The sequence below is a fragment of the Pipistrellus hanaki genome (genome assembly GCF_964339955.1).
Source record: "Pipistrellus hanaki genome assembly, chromosome: 11".
Taxonomy (NCBI): domain Eukaryota; kingdom Metazoa; phylum Chordata; class Mammalia; order Chiroptera; family Vespertilionidae; genus Pipistrellus; species Pipistrellus hanaki.
The window spans coordinates 55,749,503-55,769,780 of record NC_140513.1 but is presented as its reverse complement, the minus strand read 5'-3'; the positions used below and the strand labels follow the sequence as shown (position 1 = coordinate 55,769,780).

General features: G+C 35.6%; 1 protein-coding gene across 3 annotated transcripts in view; it reads left to right on the top strand.

The window, feature by feature from the left end:
- MLLT3 (MLLT3 super elongation complex subunit) overlaps positions 1-20,278 on the top strand; it is a 254,769-nt gene that overhangs the window by 176,231 nt on the left and 58,260 nt on the right. For all 3 annotated transcript variants that reach the window (XM_084898097.1, XM_084898098.1, XM_084898099.1), the window contains one exon: positions 10,113-10,820. In XM_084898097.1, the coding sequence (XP_084754223.1) occupies positions 10,113-10,820 (708 nt within the window). The remainder of the gene's footprint in view (positions 1-10,112; positions 10,821-20,278) is intronic.

Genomic DNA, 20,278 nt, shown 5'->3' with positions numbered 1-20,278 from the left:
AGCTCTGTTGTTACTTATATTCTATATTTTTCTGAGTCTTTCATTAGATATTTGTCATTTTAATTCTGTTGTTTTTATTTATGGAATAGATATATTGAATTTTTTCTGTGTCAGGCACTGTTTTCCATCTTATCCTTTCAACTACTGTGCTGTAGTAGTGTACACTGGAGATTGACTGTTTTCTGTGAGTAAATACTACTTGTCAATCCTCATTAGCAACTAGTTCTCAGGCCGAGGAAATTTAAGTACCTTAGCAAATAGTCAAGCTGAGTAGATTAATTTCTAAAAGTTGATAGTTGGTAAACATTATTTATAGCTATGACTAGTTAAAATATTTACAACTAAGATGTTTACTGTTATCTTTTCTTATTAAAACCATTTAACTTGATAAATTTCACCTTTGAATTTGAACCCAAAATATACATTTAAGGCCTTTATTTTAAAGCGTATGTGTTGGTGAAATTTGTTTCTTTTACTGTCTCCATTACATGTTATATTATACTGTTTTCCTATTTGTGGATATTTCTAATTTCTCAGAATGAGTACTCAGTGTGTCTTTTGTCCCCCTTTTCTCCTTTTGGAAATGAATGCAATAAAGACGTTGCATTTTCCTTTGCACATATGTTTTGCTATGCTCTTTGTTTTCAATTTCAAATGCTCTTTTTATTATTTCCTTTTTACTTATTTCTTTGTCTTTACTTTTCTAATTTTATTAGACTATAATCAACTGTGTAGTCTATTCAAACATTTTGAAAAGAGTATTTTGAAGTTCATTTTATGATCTATTTTTCTCAGTGTTCCATGGGCACGTAAAAAATTGTAAGCTTTACTTAAGATATAGAAAATCCTGTATATTCCTAGCCTCAGGAATAGACTGTAATCTCCCTTCTACGGAGTGTCTCCTGAGTGCCTTTCCGGCCAGGATGGCTGCCACACTGGTGCCGTTACCAACATGCGGAACTCCTCTGGGCCTTGTTCGGAGCCCAGAGCAGAGCAATCCTGCACCAGTCCTCTTGGAAAATGACTATAATTCCACTGGTTCCCAGAGCTGACTTGTTCAAGAGAGGTGACTGGGTTGGATTTGGGATTTAAGTGGGAGAAAGCAAGGGAAATTCAAAGTTCACTATTTTCTCCAGAATTCTGAATGTTTGTACTTGATTCATAGCCTTGGATTCTATTTCATCCTCCTTGGCCACTTGTCAAGTGTTTAATGACAGTACAGAAGAGATTTCTGTTTTGAATGACAGATTTTTGATTATCATAGTTTTCCCAACCTCTTTCTATGCTTAACCTCTTGCACTATACTACAGTTTCTAGGAAGTGTCCTTTTAAGGTGTACCTTGGGCAAATAAACTCTTCTAGCGAAGTTTGTTGGTTTGGGATAAATAAACATCTTCTAGGCAAGTTTATTTGTCTATGTGCAAATTATACTGGATAAGATATGAATGAACTGAAAATCTTGCACAATTCAGAAGCCACTTAAAGTAGGATAGAGGCCAAAATTAAGAGGATAGAAGAAGAAACAAGAGCTAGAAAATAATTGTTGAGTTATTAATGGTACGAGGAAGAAGACATGGTGATAACATGGGAGTTAAAAATCATATATAGTCAGGAAACCTTATTCTGACCTTCTCTTAAGCTTGGGGTTGCCGATGAGTAGTATTAAAAGAGACTATACATTAAAGAGGCCCATTCTGTTCCAGAAAACTAAAACAAGGAAGTATTCAATAGAATCTGAGTAGATGAAAAAAAAAATACTGTAACCTATATTCATCGGTTGTAAAGTTAGTACGAATACATGTATATTTATATTTAAACAGTCATTTGCCTTAAATATTTGAGATTTGAATTATGCACACATGGTCCCCCTAATATTGATATTCAGTTTGTCTTAATCAGCTTCGGGCAAAGAGATTTGAATTATACAACATGTGTAAACTTCACATTGAATGGTAATTAGTCTCTGCTGCTGAGTGGCACTTCATGTTGAGATTTATAGTTCAGTGAAAAAAATTAAAAGCCAGTCACTTGATTCCCAATAGATAAAGGATAGATGGGCTACAATTCAGTGAAATCTTTCATTCTGTTTCAGTAACACTTTTAATTCCTAACTTTGTATAGAAGTCTTTGCATTTATGACATGTAGGAATATGGAGTTAGGTGACATACATTTGTACTTTGCCATTGATCACAGAAAACATAAACCCATGAAACAGAAACCATTCTCTCATCTTATTTTTTAAGTTTTTATTTGTCTGAGGTGTTGTTATTGAATATGTTTCCTTTCTTAGCTCTGAGTTGTCTTAGTTTACTGGTATAGAAAGCTTTTTGGTAACATGGAAGGAACAAGGTTGGTTGGGTCATTTGTACCAAGATTTGTTGGGTAGGTGAAAAGGCGATGGTAGGCTTAAAAACTTAGACAAACACGGGGAGTAAGAATTTATATAATTTGGAGTTTTGTACTTAACATCACATGTATGTAATTAAGTAGAGAACTTGAACTTTCTATGACACAAGACTCTGTGCCTTATACCACTATGTACTTTGGGTTAAGAATTCCAGTTTGTACTACAAAAGGATTTAAAAAAATAAATCATGGAAGAACCCCTATATAGAAGTTCCTTTATTTTTGTTGGTGCTGAAATGTTACTATTTTTTAATGCTTAACATTAGAATATATGTTGGTAGGTTAAAATTTATGTGTTTTATAAGTCACGTTTATAAAAATATCCATAAAGTTGAGTATTGAATAGCAAACTTTGAGTGTTTGGGAGCCACAATGAGAATACTGATTGCAAATTGCCAAAATTCAGTGAGTCAACAAACCAGTTAACAACAACAAAAAAGAAAACTCAAGGATATTAGATTTCAAAATGTTCTTCCTTAATTTAGTTTGCCCATTATACTTCATTTTAATTATTCATGTATTGCTTAACATGCCAGGAAATGTCTTGTAATAGAATTTATGAAATAATGTAGTTTCAGTAATATGAATACTATCTTTAGAATTTTGCTTTTAAGACTCAGATTAAAATGTTTTGTAAGGAATTATCTAGTTTGATCCATAAAAGCTTGTCTTTGCTTTGTAACTTTATCCATTTTATAATTTCAAAACCAAATGTTCACTTGAGAAAAAAAAAATGGAATAGTTGATGTGTGTCATTTTGTTGCTGTCGAGTAAGTAAGAAAAAAAAGTGTAAAAATAAAAAATACATAATCCTATTAACACAGAACAACAATTTTTCATTTTGGGTATTACTTTCTAATACTCATATACATGCTCCCCCCACTTCCCACATAGATCCAGTAAGTTGATTGTTCATGTTATTGAAAAGCTCTGTCTACTTATTCTTTTTGTGTCATGTTAGATGTTTAAGGAATAGAGGACTGGTTCACATATGATTAACCTTAATTGGGTGAGTTAGAGGTGAAACATAATAAGCAAGCCTGAAGATATAAATTCCAGTTGAAATTTGGACATTTATTTGTCTTTTGTTACATTAGGAGGTGGAAGTAAGCAAGAAATAGCCCATCTTTTAGTATTGTTTTGGGTTTTTGCACATCCAGGATTTACTTCTATTTCTTATTCTTACTGTTAATGATAGAGATTCACAAATTTCTAAATGTGGGCTTACATTTTGTGCATAGATAGAAAGGTTTTATATTCTGAGGTATTTTTGTGAAAAAAAATTGGCAACACATTTAAAACAAAATAGATGACAATTAGCTCTTTCCTTATAACCACACAACAGTAATTGGTAAAAATCTTTCCATCCTTTTGATGACTGTTGAGTGAAATCTTTTTTCTTTTAGGTTTACTTTCCTTTTCCTTTTCCTTTCCTTTCCTCTTTCCTCCTTCCTTCCTTCTTTCTTCCTTTTTCCCCTTCCTCCTCCTCCTCCTCTTCCTCTTCTTCTTCTTGTTTGTTTGTTTGTTTGCTTATTTACTTATTTATTTTAGTTAGTAGATGGGAGACATATTCCTTAAGTGCTAAAGATTGGATAACAAAAACAGAATTGCTTTTTATCTCAATTTGAGAATAATTTTATTTGAAGGGGGTCTTGTGATTCTTTATAAATAAAATTTTAATAACTGGCCTCCCTATGTGACCTTGGGCTATTTATCCATCTCTTTGTCAAAGCTGGATGTTGCTCCCCAAATAAAACCTGTGCTTTGATCCCTCATTATTTTTGTTCATTCTAGTCTCTGGTCTCTGAGTACTTATTTATTTATTTCATTTATTTTATCTATCTATCTATCTATCTATCTATCTATCTATCATCTATCTATCTTTATTGTTGAAAGTATTACAGATGTTCCCCCCCTTTTTTTTGTTATCTTTTTCCCATTGACCCCCACTACCCTGCTCCTCCCAAGCCTTCTCCACACTATTGTCTATGTCCATGGACTATACATATATACATATAAATTCCCAATTAATCACTCCCACCCTACCTTCCCTACTCCTGCCTCCCCTCTGAAATTCATCAGTATTTTCCATGGTTCTTTGTCTCTAGATCTATTTTGTTCATCAGTTTATTTTGTTCATTGATTCCACATATGAGTGAGATCATGTAATTCATATCTTTCTCTGACTGGCTTATTTGGCTTAGCATAATAATCTCTAAATCCATCAATGCTGTTGCAAATAGTAAGAGTTCATTTTTTACCACTGTGTAGTATTCCATTGTGTAAATATACCACAGATTTTTTTGTATATGAAAATAATATATATATATATAACAACATGATATAACAACAACGAAGACATGATATAAAAACAACAAAAACATGATATAAAAACAACATTGATACTAACAATGACTGATAAATTGATTAAACTTATTCTAATATCTCCTTGTATACCACATTAAGAGTGAAAACACTTTCAGATGCTCGACTAATTTCCCTTGGGATAAAGTATTTACAACTTTAACTTTAATATCACACACTCTTCAAACTTGAGAGAAAGCAATATATAACTGACCATGTGCAAAATGGATTCAGATAGGAATATCCCTACTCTGTCTAGAGTTTGTCCTTGTGATTTATTAATAGTCATCACAAATGCTAGCATCACAGGAAACTGTCCTCGAATTAATTAAATGGGAGGCCAGTGTCAGACGGGGTCAAAGCAATTCTTGGAATCAGAACAACCTCTCCTTCCCCAGATCCTGTTTAATATTTTAGCTTTGATTATGTAGGTCACAATCTTGTGATAATAAATCTAGTAACATTACAAAACACTCCATTTAATGCTAAGATTTCTCAGTAGCATGATGACTGCTCCTACTGTATATTTAAAAATTTTATTTTTTTATTGTTTGAAGGATTATAAATAGTAGTACATATGTCTCCTTTTTTTCTCCTTGACCTCTCCTCAGCCTCCCCTAACCTTCCCCCCACCCCATATACCTTCACCTTGCCCCCTCCCCCCATGTCTTGTATCCATTGGTTATGTTTATATGCATGCATATAAGTTCTTTGGTTGATCTCTTACAGCCCCCCGCCCCAACCTCCCTTGCCTTCCTGATATAGTTTGACAGTCCCACAGCTTTTTTTTTTTTATCCACGCATCTGCTGATGGCCACTTGGGCTATTTCTAAATCTTAGCTATTTTAAATTATGCTGCTATGAACATAGGAGTGTATATTATTTCTGATGAGTGTTTCAGATTTCTTAGGATATATTCCTAGAAGTGGATCACTGGGTCAAATGGGAATTTAATTTTTTGAGAAAACTCCATACTGTTTACCACAGTGGCTACACTAGTCTGCATTCCCACCAGCAGTGTACTAAAGTTCTCTTTTCTCCACATCCTCACCAACACTTGTCATTTGTTGATTTGTTGATGATAGCCATTTTGACAGGTGAGGGGTGATACCTCATTGCTGTTTTAACTTACATCTCTTGGATGATTAATGACTTTGAGCATTTTTTCATATGTCTCTTGGTTTTCTCTATGTCCAGTTTGGAGAAGTGTCTATTTAGTATGTATGCCCAGTTTTTATTAGATTGCTTGTCTTCCTTTTCTTAAGTTGTATGAGTTCTTTATATATTTTGTATATTAACCCTTTATCAGATATACTATTGACAAATATGTTTTCCCATGCAGAGGGTTCTCTCTTCACTTTCATTATATAATAGCATGCTTTTTAGACTCCATGCATTTGAATGTTTCTGAGTGAATCTTTTTTTAATGAATGGTAACCCATTCATTATTTAATAGCATGCTATTTAGACTCCATGCATTTGAATGTTTCTGAATGGGTCTTTTTTTTTTTTTTTAATAAATCTTCTCTTTTTTTCTTAATATTTATTTTTTATTGATTTCAAGACAGGAAGAAAGAGACAAACATCAGTGATGAGAGGTAGTCTTTGATTGGCTACCTCCTCCACTGAGTGATGCCCCCTGGCCTGAGTGTTTTTATTGTAGTTGATTCCTAATTTCATGCCATTGTGAACTGAGAAGATGCTTGATAAGATTTCAATCTTCTTGAACTTGTAGAGACTTAGTTTTTGTTCTAATATGAGGTCTATCTTTGAAAATGTCCCATGTGCACTCGCGAAGAATGTATATTCTGTAGCTTTGGGGTGAAATATTCTGTAAATGTCAATTCCATCTGATTTATTATGTCATTTAGGAGCGTTGTTTCCTGGTTGATTTTTTTTTTGTGTGTGTCTAGAAAATCTGTCTAGTGATATCAGTGGAATGTTAAAGTTCCATACTATGCTTGTATTGCTGTCTATCTCTCCCTTAAAATTCTTCAGAAGTTATAAAATATATTTGGATCTTCTTATATTGTGTGCATATACATTTATCAGGGTCATATCCTCATATTGGATTGATCCCTTTAGTATTATGAAATGGCCTTCATTGTCTCTTATTAATGGCTTTTACTTTGAAGTCTATTTTGTGAGATATGAGTGTTGCTCCTCAGCTTTTTTTTTCTTTTTTCTTCATTTCCATTTGTCTGGAAAAAATTTTTCCATCCCTCCACTTTCATTCTGTGTGAGTCATTTGTTCTGAGGCAATTTTCTTGTAGACAGCATATACAGTCTGTGGGTCATGTTTTCTTATCCATTCTGCTACTCTGTCTTTTAATTGGAGCATTAAGTCATTTACATATAAAGTTATTATTAATAGGTATTTACTTGTTGCCATTCTTACTCTTTATGCCTGTGTTCTTCTCTTTCTATTTCTTCTTTGTACACCAGTTCCTTTAGCATTTCTTGCAGTGCTGGTTTGGTGGTAATAAATTTTTTTAGCCATTTTTTTTTTTTTTTTTTTGTCTGCAAAGCTCTTTATTTAACCTTTGATTTTGAATGATACCCTTGTTGGATAGAGTAGTCTTGGAGTCATTCCCTTGATTTTCATTACTTTGTATACTTCTTGCCACTCCCTTCTGGCCTGAAGTGTTTCTATTGAGTCTACTGGGTCCCTTCCAGGTAACTTTCTCTCTCTCTCTCTCTCTCTCTCTCTCTCTCTCTCTCTCTCAGCCTTTAAGATTATTTCTTTGTCTTTAATATTTGCCATTTTAATAATGATTAACTAATGTGTGGGTATTTTGGGGTTCATCTTGGCTGGGACCCTCTGTGTTTCCTGAACTTAATGGTATTTTCCTTCATCAGATTAGGGAACTTTTCTACCATTATTTCAGCAAACAGATTCTCTATTCCTTGCTTGTATTTTTCTCCTTCTAGTCCTCCTATGATGTGGATGCTGTTATTTTCATGTTATCTCCTTAATCTGTCCTTCTGCCTTTTAAATATTTTCTTATTTATTGTTCCGAATGGGTGTTTTTTCCTACCTTGTCTTCTATTTCACTGATACAGTCCTAAGCTTCTTCTAGCCTAATGTAGAATCCTTCTGAGTGTGCTTTATTTCAGCTATGACCTTCCTCATTTCCAATATATCCTTATTCATTGTTTCAACCTCTATTTTCATGTCAGTGTAGCTATTCTTAAGTCCCTCATAATTCTCATTAAGTTTCTTATAATTCTCATTAAGTTTCTTTTAGCTCTCACTAAATTGTTTGAAAACCCTTATTACCATTACTCTAAATTCTTTACCTGACAAATTACCATTACTCTAAATTCTTTACCTGCTTGCCTCCGTTTCATTTAGTTCCTTTCCTGATTATTCCAGCTTTTCTTTAATTTGGGGGTTGTTTCTTTGTCTCCCTGTTATGGCTGCTCCTTTGTATTTGTTTTTATGTATTAGATCAAACTTCTATGCCTCCCAGGTTTGTGGGGTGGTCTTATGTAGTAGATATTTTATGGGACCCAGTGGTGCAGTTTCTTAGATCTCCTGGGCTGGGTGTTCGAGGAAAGCCCCCTTCTTGAGTTATTTGGGTTTTCCTATTCTAGTTGGGTCTTGAATGTTATTGTCCTGTTTGTGGTTAGAATCTCCTCTCAGGTTGGCTGACTATGTGGCTTGTCCCCAACCATGTCATGTGAACTGTTATGGGAATGCTGACAGAATAGAACAAAATAAAACACAACAAAATATTATAAAACATAAGAAACAAACCTATAACTTACACAAGACCCTTACAGCAAGTACAGAGAACAGAAAATTAGAAAAGAGACTAGAGAGTAGGAATGATAGAAAAAAATGAAGAGAAAAAGAACAAAACAACCAAACAGACCCGCCCCCCAATAAAAACAAAACAAAGCAAAAAAGAGGAGTGGGGAAGGAATATGTCAGTGCAGACAAGTGTTTTCTGTTTTTCCTTAGTATAAGTCTCCTCCTCAGCTGGACCTCAGTTGGTAATTCCAAGTGAATATTCTCCAATTTAGTTGTATTTCCAGTCTGGCCCTGGAAGGAGGTGCATGATGGATCTGTCTATTTGGCTGCCATTTTTTGAGCTCTCCTTCAAGTACTTTTTCATCCTTCTCTTTTTAGTGTTAACTGCTTATCTTTGAGGACTTAATTTAGTAATTCTCAATAAATTTCTGAATTATTTTTTCCCCAATACCTCCAACAGAATTACCTATCTTCTGATTTGTTGTCATAGCACTATATAGATGGCCTTTCTAGCAACTATGAATCATAGATATCTCACAATTATTAAGAGTGGGGCATATGGAAATCTTGCCATCTGCAAAAACATGGATGGACGTAGAGGGTATTGTGCTAAGTGCAATAAGCCAGGCAGAGAAAAACAAATGCCATGTGATTTCACTTATATGTGGAATCGAGAAAACAAACAAATGAACAAGCACAATAGAAACAGACTCATAGATATAGAGAACCTTTTGATGCTTGCTAGAGGGGAGGGTTATTGGGTGATGGGAGAAAAAGGTGAAGGGATTAAGAAGTATAAATTGGTAGTTACAAATTGCTATGTAGATGTACAGCACAAGCAATATAGTCAAATATATATATATATATATATATATATATATATATATATATATATATATATAAAAGTCTAATATGCAAAGTGTCCCCTTGAGAGTTCAACCGCGAGACCTTGAGTTCGATCCCTTGCTATGATGTGTGCTTATTACAAGGGGGCAATGCAGAATGAAGGAAAGCCCTAGCTGGCAGCTGGAAGGCCCCAGTTGGCCCTGATTGTGGGCCAGGCCTAGGGACCTTACACGTACACACACTTCGTGCACCGGGCCTCTAATATTCTGATAACTATATATGGTGTCAGATGGATCTTATATTTATCAGGGTGATCACTTTGTTAAGTTATATAAATGTCTGATCACTGGGTTGTACACCCAACACTAATATAATATGGTACAACTGTAATTGAAAAATTTAAAAAAATGTTTTAAAAAGTCATGTGTTAAACCATCTTTATATCTTTCAGAAGAAGCATTTAGTAAACATTTGTTGAATTGGAATGTTTAGGATGCCATGCTTCTCATGATTAAGAAAATAGCTTGCCTTGTTCAATTCCTTGATCCATAGTATCCCTCATTCACCGTGTTTCTCACACTCCCTATTTCCACCTCTTATACTGTCGTTGGTTTCCATTAAAATGTCTTTGAGAGCAGTCAAAGAGGGATCATTCTGTGCAGATGGGATGCAAGGAAAGCAGCTTTTGGCTCTGTGTCGCATGTTGGCTTTGAGTTTCATTTCTTCTCCTTGTTGCAGGACCCTAACAGGAGTGTTCATACCAGCAGCAGCAGCAGCAGCAGCAGCTGTAGCAGCAGCAGCAGTAGCAGCAGCAGCAGCAGCAGCTGTAGCAGCAGCAGCAGCAGCAGTAGCAGCAGCAGCAGTAGCAGCAGCAGCAGCAGCAGCAGCACCAGTTTTTCAAAGCCTCACAAATTAATGAAGGAGCACAAGGAAAAACCTTCTAAGGACTCCAGAGAACATAAAAGTGCCTTCAAAGAACCTTCCAGGGATCATAACAAATCTTCCAAAGAATCCTCTAAGAAACCCAAAGAAAACAAACCACTGAAAGAAGAAAAAATTGTTCCTAAGATGGCCTTCAAGGAACCCAAACCCATGTCGAAAGAGCCAAAACCAGACAGTAACTTACTCACTATCACCAGTGGACAGCAAGATAAGAAGGCTCCTAGTAAAAGGCCCCCCATTTCAGATTCCGAAGAACTCTCAGCCAAAAAAAGGAAAAAGAGTAGCTCAGAGGCTCTATTTAAAAGTTTTTCTAGCGCGCCACCGCTGATACTCACTTGTTCAGCTGACAAAAAACAGATAAAAGACAAATCTCACGTCAAGATGGGAAAAGTCAAAATTGAGAGTGAGACGTCAGAGAAGAAGAAGTCAACTTTGCCTCCGTTTGATGATATCGTGGACCCCAATGATTCTGATGCGGAGGAGAATATGTCCTCTAAATCCGATGTGAGTAGTCTTGTTCGCTTCCCTCCTTCCCCTTTTGAGCTTTCACATTTTATTTCAAATAGATTCAAGGTAAAGAATGAGGGGAGAAAATGACAGCTGCACCATAGCATGGCGATATGGGAGCGCCTAGAAACCAATTTCTTTAACTAATGGAAAGGAGGAAATGAAATCATTAGGAAATCTGTGGTTTTTTTAGGCTGTGCTTTAAGTTGTTAAAGGAAAGATATATTCAGTAGTGGAACGGTTATTTGAATAGTAGCAGAAAAACTTAGATGGTCATTAGAGCTTAGGTACGATGCTTTTCAGTGATTGCCAAGTTAGGAAAGTAATAAGGCAATAAAAGTTGAATACAAAGGATAGTAAATTTAAAAGAGAAACTTAGAAAATATTAGGGTTGAGCGATAATGTTGATCTGTTTTATCAGTGGAATGAAATAATGTGCTTACATAAATGGAAAGCTGGTGATAGTATTTTTAAACAGTTTTATCTAGCAAAATCGGTGTAGCAATACGCTATACATATATAATTTGATAAATTTTAACATATATATGTGCCTGGGAAATCAGGTGACAGTATTTTGAAAACAAAATATTTCATTTATTTTCATGGTATAGCCACTGTTTTGTTTTTGTAGATGTTGCAGAATGATTTAAAGGTACACCTGTACTTTCCTTATTAGTTTTCTTGTAGCAGTAATACTTTTATTGTGATCTTCATTGCAAATTTTTTTCCCTGAAAAAATGGGACTAACTTTTGTGGGTGCCCAAAAGGTCCTCTAGAATCCCCCCCCCCAAAGTTACCTGATGTTGAGATTTAAACTTATAATTACAAATGCCAGAGTTTAAGGGATTTTCAGGTTATCTGTCCTAACCTATCAGTGTAAGAAATCTTACACTGTAGAGACAGGACTGTTAGTAATTCAAAAGATATTCAATTCTGTTTCTAGAGAGCCCGCTAGAAACATTATTTACTATGAGATCATCTCTTCCGCACATTTCCTTTTTCTCTAATTTTGGCCTTCTACCATTACTTATCAGTCATGGTCAGTCCTAATAATCTCCACATTATTAGCTTGTCAACATTTCCAGACAATGGACAAGGAAAATGTCTGGCTAAAAATTGCTGGCGATTTGAGAATACTACTTCTCTTTCTGTTCCCAGGGATCACTTCACAATTAGTTCAAATGCTGGCAAGCTTTAGGGGATCTTAGTAGTTGATTATCTCTCCTGTGTTTGCACAGTTTTGGATTGAAAACCAGCCAGAAATAGGACGTGACATCCATACCCATCTCACGTCATCCAGAGACCACTTCCATCCCTCCTACTCTCTGGAGCTAATCTTGAAATTTAAATAGAAGTTCATTATTAGGAGCAGAATAACATAAAAAATCCTGGAGCAGAATAACATAAAAAATCCTGGAGATTGAGTAATTCATTCCAGTGCTTGGGAAAGGTGTAATACTATAGTTTGTGAATTGGAGATGAGAACTAATGGGTTTGTTCCAATATTTCAAGCATTTATTTTTCCTCCATTGCTTTTTACCCCTCCTTTTAAATCAAAACTTGTTCTTAAGGTAGATGCCACTTGGAACTTCTTTTGTATGTTTAATTTTTTATTTCAAATCAACCTGAAATGTTCACTGATGCAGTTGGGTTGTGATTAGTCTATCAAGATGGTCAAGTTTAGCAACTTTGTTTTGGCATGTTGCGATTCTTTTAGAAGAGGGATTTTTAAATTATGGGTTGTGATTCACTGATAAGCCATGACATCAATTTAGCATATCATCACCAGTATTTTTTAAAAGTTAGAATATATTGTATTAGTATGGGTAAATAATGGTTCCTGAATTTTTTATTTCAGAGGGTGTGTTATTTTTTATAGTAGGTCATGGTCAAGTTTTTAAAAGACATCTTTTTTGAATGTTTGCTGGTTTGTAAGAAGACCAATGCCATTCATAAAGCAGTATTGAATGCTCTTTCTACATGAAAGTATCATGGGTTATCTTTCTCTTTAGGTAATTTTGTGTGATCATGTTTTAGTTTGCCTCTTGCTCCTTCCCTTTTATATGACCTATGAGATATGGCTATGCTTTTCATGGACTTTATGTCCAACTTGGTATATTTATTCAAAGCAGTAACTTTAAAAATCTTCTGGAATGAAGAGTTAGAATTATAATTCCTTACAGGAGGTAGCAAATTTTAAAAAATAATCCATGATTCATGATATAATAGAGCCACATATCCAGTGATCATAACAGGAGTTTTTGTAAGGTACATATCGTTACTGAGAAAGCCTGCAAGAATTTGACATCCTTGCAGAGATTTTCAGGTTTTATTTGGATGTCAAATCAAACAACTGTACTTCTCTTATCAGTTTTTCTGATAATAGTGATGCTTCTCTTGTCGCTGCTATTCTTTAATTCTCTAAATGTAGGTGTTGTAACAGAAGAGAATTGACAATGGTGGTTCCAAGTAAGCCAGGGCCCAAAAGACCATTCTGTGAGCAAAGGAGACTAAAAGAGGGCTGAAATTTCCTTTATTCAATAGTAAAGATAAACTTTTATTTGGCCTTTCTACTACTACCTCGTGTTCTTCCTGTGGGCAAGATGATGGAAGGAACGAACAGGAGGCAATTGTAATGGAGAACCCTTAGCAGCCCTAAACCTCCCTTGACCTGTAACTACTTTGGTGGTGGCTTGGGGTAGACGCAACTTCAGGGAGCAACGTTCACATTGTCCTGTTGGTGAGCATGTCTGTATCTGAGTAAGTGTGATCAGATGACCTCATCTCTCTAAAGTCCTTTCCAGCCCAGCTGGTATAGCTCCGCAGGAACCAAGAAGTCCCCTGTTCAATTCCTGGTCAGGGCACATGCTCGGGTTGTGGGCTCAATCCCAAGTAGGGGGCGTGCAGGAGACAGCAGATAGATGATGATCCTCTTATCGATGTTCCATCTCTCCATCCTGCTCCCTTCCTCTGTCTCTAAAAATCAATAAAAACATTTGTCTAAGAAGTCCTTTCCAGCTTCATTATTTAAATGTGAGCCAGATTTATATTCATTTATGAGGTATGGGGTGGTAGATAATTTTAGACATAGCAGGTGGAAATCATGAACATTGGAAAAAGAAGGAAGACAAAAAAAATAATTGGAAGAGTATGAAGAATTTAGAAGGGCTGGAGTAAAAAGATTATTTAACAAAAAAACACACACACACTTTGCCTTGCTATAAGTTAGCTACAATGAAAAGGAATAGCTTTTTTAAGAAGTTTAAAAAATAAGTTAGATTCAAGTTTTATATAAAAATCAAAATCAGTGCTATTGAGATAGATTTGGAAGCTTAGATTGCTGATTTTTTTTGTTTTTGATTAAGATTTTTATATACTTTATAAATGATAAGAGGCAAGCCTAAATCAATTATTTTGATTTAGTTTGTATGCCTGTAGTTTGTATGCCTGCAGATTTTTTATATTTTAAATATTTGAAGATAAATATTTAGGTAGGTAGGTAGGCAGAAAGGGAGTCAAGTAATCCAGCATTTATGAGTCTGCATTGTGGTGTCAGACAAGCTGTCAGTACTTTGAATTCTACTTGTAACTGTGATCTTGGGCAGATGATTTAATCTGCTCTATTTCTTAGGGTTTTTCTTTGATTTGTGTATGTGTGTTTTCTGTGTGTGAAATTGAGATTATAATAGTATTTACTTTGTAAAATTATTGTGAAAATAGTCAATCTGGGTAAAGTATTTAGTAACCTAAAAATCTGAGTGCTGTTTTGGCTCAGTGGATGGAGGGTCAGCCTGTGGACCGAAGGGTCCCCAGTTTGATTTCAGTCAAAGGCACATTCCTCATTTGCAGGCTCCTCCCCAACCTGGGCCCTGGTCAGGGTATGCGCAAGAGGCAACCAATCGATGTGTTTCTCTTACACCTGATGTTTCTCTCTGTTTTTCCCTCTCTCTTCCACTCTCTCTAAAATCAATGAAAAAAATATCCTTGGGTGAGGATTAAATAATAATAATAATAATAATAATAATAATAATAATATTATGCAAAATAAAAATGTAAGTTAGCCATTGTTATGCATGATTTGGCTTCTGGAAACCTTTATAACCTAAAGAATTGAAAGATATTTTTGATATTCAATAACACTGCAGAATTCTCCTGTCCTTTATTAAGTGTGTGGTTTATATGTTTAAGAGGGGAAAGGGTACTTAGAATGGATGTCATGTTGCTCTAAATTTTAAATCCTTACCGAGGGTATATTTTTTTAATTGATTTTTAGATAGATGGAGAGAGAGAGGCTGCTGCCCTACTACGTCTGACTGGGGCAACCCAGGTCATGTGCCTTGACCAGAATGGAACCTGCCACCTTTTTGGTGTGGGGATGACACTCCAACCTGGTCAGAGCTAAAGCTCTTTTTAATTAAAGACTCGTTGACACACAATATTATATTAGTTTCAGGTGTACAGCAGTGATTTGACATTTATATACCTTATGAAGTGATCACCATGAGAATGCTAGTAACCATCTATCACCATATAAAGTTATTGCAATATTATTGACTGAATTTCCAATGCTGTACATTACATCCCCATGACTTATAAATATAACTTTATACCTTGTAATCTCCTTCACCTTTTTGCCCACCCCCCACCATCCAAGCTTCTGACAATTATCAGTTCTCTTTATCTATGAGTCTGTTTTTTATTTGTTTAGTTTTGTTAGATTTCACATATAAGAGAAATGACACAGTCTTTGACTTTCTTTGACTTATTTCACTTAGCATAATACCCTCTCAGTCCATCCATGCTGTTATAAATGGCAAGATTTTTGATGCAAGCATTCTGGGAGCCTGGGGACCCAAGGGTTCACCACCCATTGTGGGTTCTTGGCTTTGTGTGGAAAAGAATTCAAATGCAAGCCAACATAGAGTTAAAAGTGAAGGTCAGTTTATTAATGAAGTGATGAGGCAGGGAGTAGGATACTTTACAGGCAGAGCAGCCCCCTTTAGCAGAATTTGCTTCTTTTATTGAGGTTCATTTAATCAAGGGTGGGGTAGAGTGTAGGTTATTCAATAAGTGGGAGGGATATTTAGGTTTTCCCTGGAAAAAGGTTTAGATTTCTCAGAGGAGTTCCATTGGCCATTTGGTGTCCTACTGGTTTTGATCATGGTGGTGTGGGGTGTGTCATTTAATATGCAATGAGCATATAATGAGGCTAAGGGTTACCTAGTCACAATGTTGGACCGAACTGGTCTCTGCCAGTTTTCAGCCATAAATTCAGTGGAGGGGATTTTATGTCATAAACGTTATTTCCTTGTTGACAGTTCCTATAGCTTTTATTGATTATATTTGTTTTTTTCAATTTCATTCTTTTCTGTGTCTGAATAATATTACAGTGTGTGTGTATGTACATATATGTATATATATATCATATCTTCATAATTAATTCATCTATTGTTAGACACCTAGGTGGCTTCCATATCATGGCTATTTGGAAATAATGCTTCAGTGAACATAGGATTATGTATATCTTTGGAATGAGTGTTTTCATTTTCTTTAGATAAATGCTCCAAACTGAAATTGCTAAATTGTATGGTAGTGTATTAAAATTTTTAAAAATATATTTTTATTGATTTCAAAGAAGAGGAGAGAGGGAGAGAGAGATAGAAACACCAATGATGAGAGAATCATTGATTGGCTGTCTCCTGCAGGTCCCCCACTTGAATTGAGCCTGCAACCTAGACATGTGCCCTGTCCAGGAATTGAACTGAGACCTCCTGTTTCATAGTTCTACGTTCAAACACTAAGCCTCACAGGCTGGGCTGGTAGTTGTATTTTTAATTTTATGCAGAATATCATACTGTTTTCCATAGTGGCTGCACCAATTTACAATTGCAACAACAGTGCGCAAGGGTTCCCTTTTGTCCAGATCTTCGTCAACACTTGTTTCTTGCAAAAATTCCAAGTTTTAAATTAAAAGTTAAGGCAATGCTTAGAAGCTTCTTTTAGTTTTCTAATTAAATGAGATAAAGGACAAAAATCATACCTGTCACTGCATTGAATAGGTACTTGGTAGTTTATTTAGTTTTCATTGCTGTTAACTATCAAAAGAAGATATACTAAAGGAATTATTTATCTTTGGATTACTACTAATATGACTGAAAGAGTCATGTTAAAATATATTTTGTAATTCCTGAAGCGTTTCTCAATTTATAAAGAAATCTAATATTGTCACTGAAAGTCCATTAGTACGTAATTTTCCCTTACAGAATTTGGGAGGTCTGTGTGTGGTGGGGCATGTAGGGAAACTGAAAGACTTTTTTATAGTGGGTGAGCATTTAGCAAAAACAGAAAACATTAAAAACAAAACAAAACTTGTTTTAGTTATGTATGTCAATGTTAACATTAAGAATATTTTGCATTTTGGAACCTGGATAATTCCAATTAGAATAAAGCTGTTCTTGCTTTACAAATTTACCTTTTTGTGGCCATACTGGTCATTTATGGAATGTGACTGCTGTTAGTAGAGACAACATCAACTAGGAGCTAGAAAAGGGTAGGGATCTGAGTGGATCAACATCAACCAAAAGTTTGTAATTGTATTTAGTATTAACCTGTTTAAACTTTAATTGACAATAACAAGAACCCCAATAATTTTTACTCCTCCTGTAATTTCCTACATTTTTGTTGTTGTTTGTTTTTTTTTTCCTTCACATGCTTCTCTATTGAGTTGGTTTGGTTTTGTGATACAGGGAAGTTTGGTATTCATAGCAGAGAAGGAGGGAAAAGACAGTAAAAGAAAATGGAAGTAACCATTTATGTTTGGATTTGTTTATGGTAGTAATTTCCTGCTTTGTTAAAAAATGTAATCATAATTTAAAATTGCACACGTTAAAAGTTTTAATTATCTTTCCTTGAAAATGGACAGATTATGTTTGGCAAAATGTTTCCTACTTCAGTCTGAAGAATGAGGAATGAGATTTCAATCATGTCTTTTGATCATTTTTTTGGCTTACCAAAGTGCTTCCGTGGGTAAAATCTTGAGGGAGAAAGATGAAATCTCATCCGATGGGAGCATTTTTCCCAAGGGTAGCTGGTATAGTTCAGATACAGGATAAAGACTTCAAACCACCTTGGCAGAAGTTTTCTTTTGAAAAGAAAAAAAAAAAAGGAAGGAGAAGGAAAAAGAAACTTCCCTCCTTTTGTTGTGCCTCATTTCCTCCCTCTCCACCCTGTTTCTGGCCCTGCTTGAACTGTCTGGAGCGGGCAGTAAATGTCCTGCTGTCGAAGCATTGGCCTCAGGTTTTTATATGATGGGAGGTTGTCGCAGCCAGAGAAGAAGGTCTTTATTGTGTTTTCAAAGTGGCTTTTTAATGACTTGTAATTCCAGCACATGCAGGAGCTGTAAAGTCTGTGAGGATGGTGAGTGAGCAGCTGGAGAGGCCATTCATTAAAAGGCTGCCGGGCTCTCCAAGGGGGGCTCTCATTCTGGACCCCAGCTCTTTGTGTTTTATAACTGGAGGTAAAAATACCTGAAGAGTTGCAATTCTCCCCTTGGTCCGTTCACCTCCAGTGTGCAACATGAAGTAAAACGACGGGAAGAAAGTTACTTTTGTTGGTTGCATGGAGAAATTCCACCTGACCTTACTGTTTTTGTGAGTTTTGTGTTAGATGTAATCAGAAGAAGGAGGTGTCGTTAAGCCAGTCAGCTGTTCATTTTTTCACCCACATTTCTGGCTGATTAAAAAAAAAAAAAGATTTGAAACAGTTAAAAGGGAGATTTAAAAAAAAATAGAGCGTTTTTCTCTTCCCTGTTTGGCTATCATACTAAGCCCAAATGGTTTCTGTTTTTAAATCAAACAATTCCTTGGAAGCCTTAGGTAGCTGTGAGTAATGAATAAATAGACAGGGGGCCCTATCATGACAGTTGGTTCCCATCAATAATTGCCCAAACCTGGTATTTTCACGTTACTTGTATTGAATTGTTTCTCAATAAATTCCATGAGCCTCCTTCACAAGCGCTGCATTGCCTATTCACTCTATTGTTGTTTCTTAATCTAGAGCCCATGATCTTTATGTAATCGTTCCATCCGTCATCTGTGGAAACAAAGTGAAAGATGTGACTCAACATGATTTTGCACAACAAGCTTTACCATGCCACAGGGTACCTTACAGCTGTAGCTAAACTGGCCTTGAGTGCTTTTCCTGAGCTCGTCACCATTCTAAGCACTTGATTTGTTTTATAATAACTCATTTAACCCTCAGAACAACTCTGAAAATAGGTAATATTATAATCCCTGTTTTATAGGTAATATGATTATCCCCATTCAAAAGGTAAGCAACATGCCCATGGTTGCCATGTTTAAATGTAGGGAATGCCCTCAAGAGGGGTTTTGGGTTGAAACTCATTTTATTTTACCGTAACTTCATCTTGCAATTGGCATCACAGCTGAGAAAGCCTTTGATATGTTTTTGTTCCATTTGTAACTCAGATTGCTCTGACCTACCTATTGGTTTAGGCTTTACCTACAGGCTTCACTCAAGAGGTATTAGTGGATTTGGCATCCACAGCCGGGATTGCGGGAAGAGCTGCGAAACATCCAGGAGTCTCTCACTTCTCTCATACATTCTTGCTTAAAATTAAACAGACCCTCCCGGGTCTGGATTTCACATTGCTCCACTAGGTCTCGAGCACTGTGTCCCTGCTCCCAGAGTTTCCCCACTGGGTCTTGCATGGGAATCTGTGTTTAACAGAGCTGAGCTGCAATATCGAGCTTTCCCAGAAGGTGCCACCAAATAACAAATGGTGTCCTCCAGTTTGAAGATTCCTTGTTTTTTAATCTTCTAAGTTACATTTTGTAATTTTATTTTCTAATCTCTCTGGGGTATTCAAAATGTAGGCTGTGCTTTCTTTGACCTAGGAGACAAGATAATACAATGATATAGGTCGAGGGTGATTTTCTTTTGGTGTCTATGTAATTATTTAACCAAGTTTGAGAAATTGTTCTCAGTGGGTAACAATTTATGACTGTAAACTTTCAAGGCAGTGTCAAGGTCCATAAAGAAAAATCACCCCTAAGAGGCTTCTTTGGGTCACCAAAGGTGACTGCACAGTGAGATGTTCCCAGATAAAGTCAAAGATCCTTCTATTAGGAGGAGAAAATGGAAAGCATTTACTAAAGTGTTTGGTGACAACAGACTTTGCCTTTGAATTTAGAAGACATAAAGGATGGGGAGAGGGGTTGCCCACATGGGGAAAAATATTTAAAGCTGGTGACAGAGAAAAGGAAATTTTCTTGTCTTTATCATGGGGAAAAAATGTATGTATGAATTCTTCAGATGTTACTTTAAATAAGTAAGTGAAATAATTACTAGAGTGTCCTCGTTTGAAGCTCAGTGTTTAGAATAATAGTATTGTGGGTATTTTTTTTTTTAATTAAACTTGCTTTATTTTGTGGTCC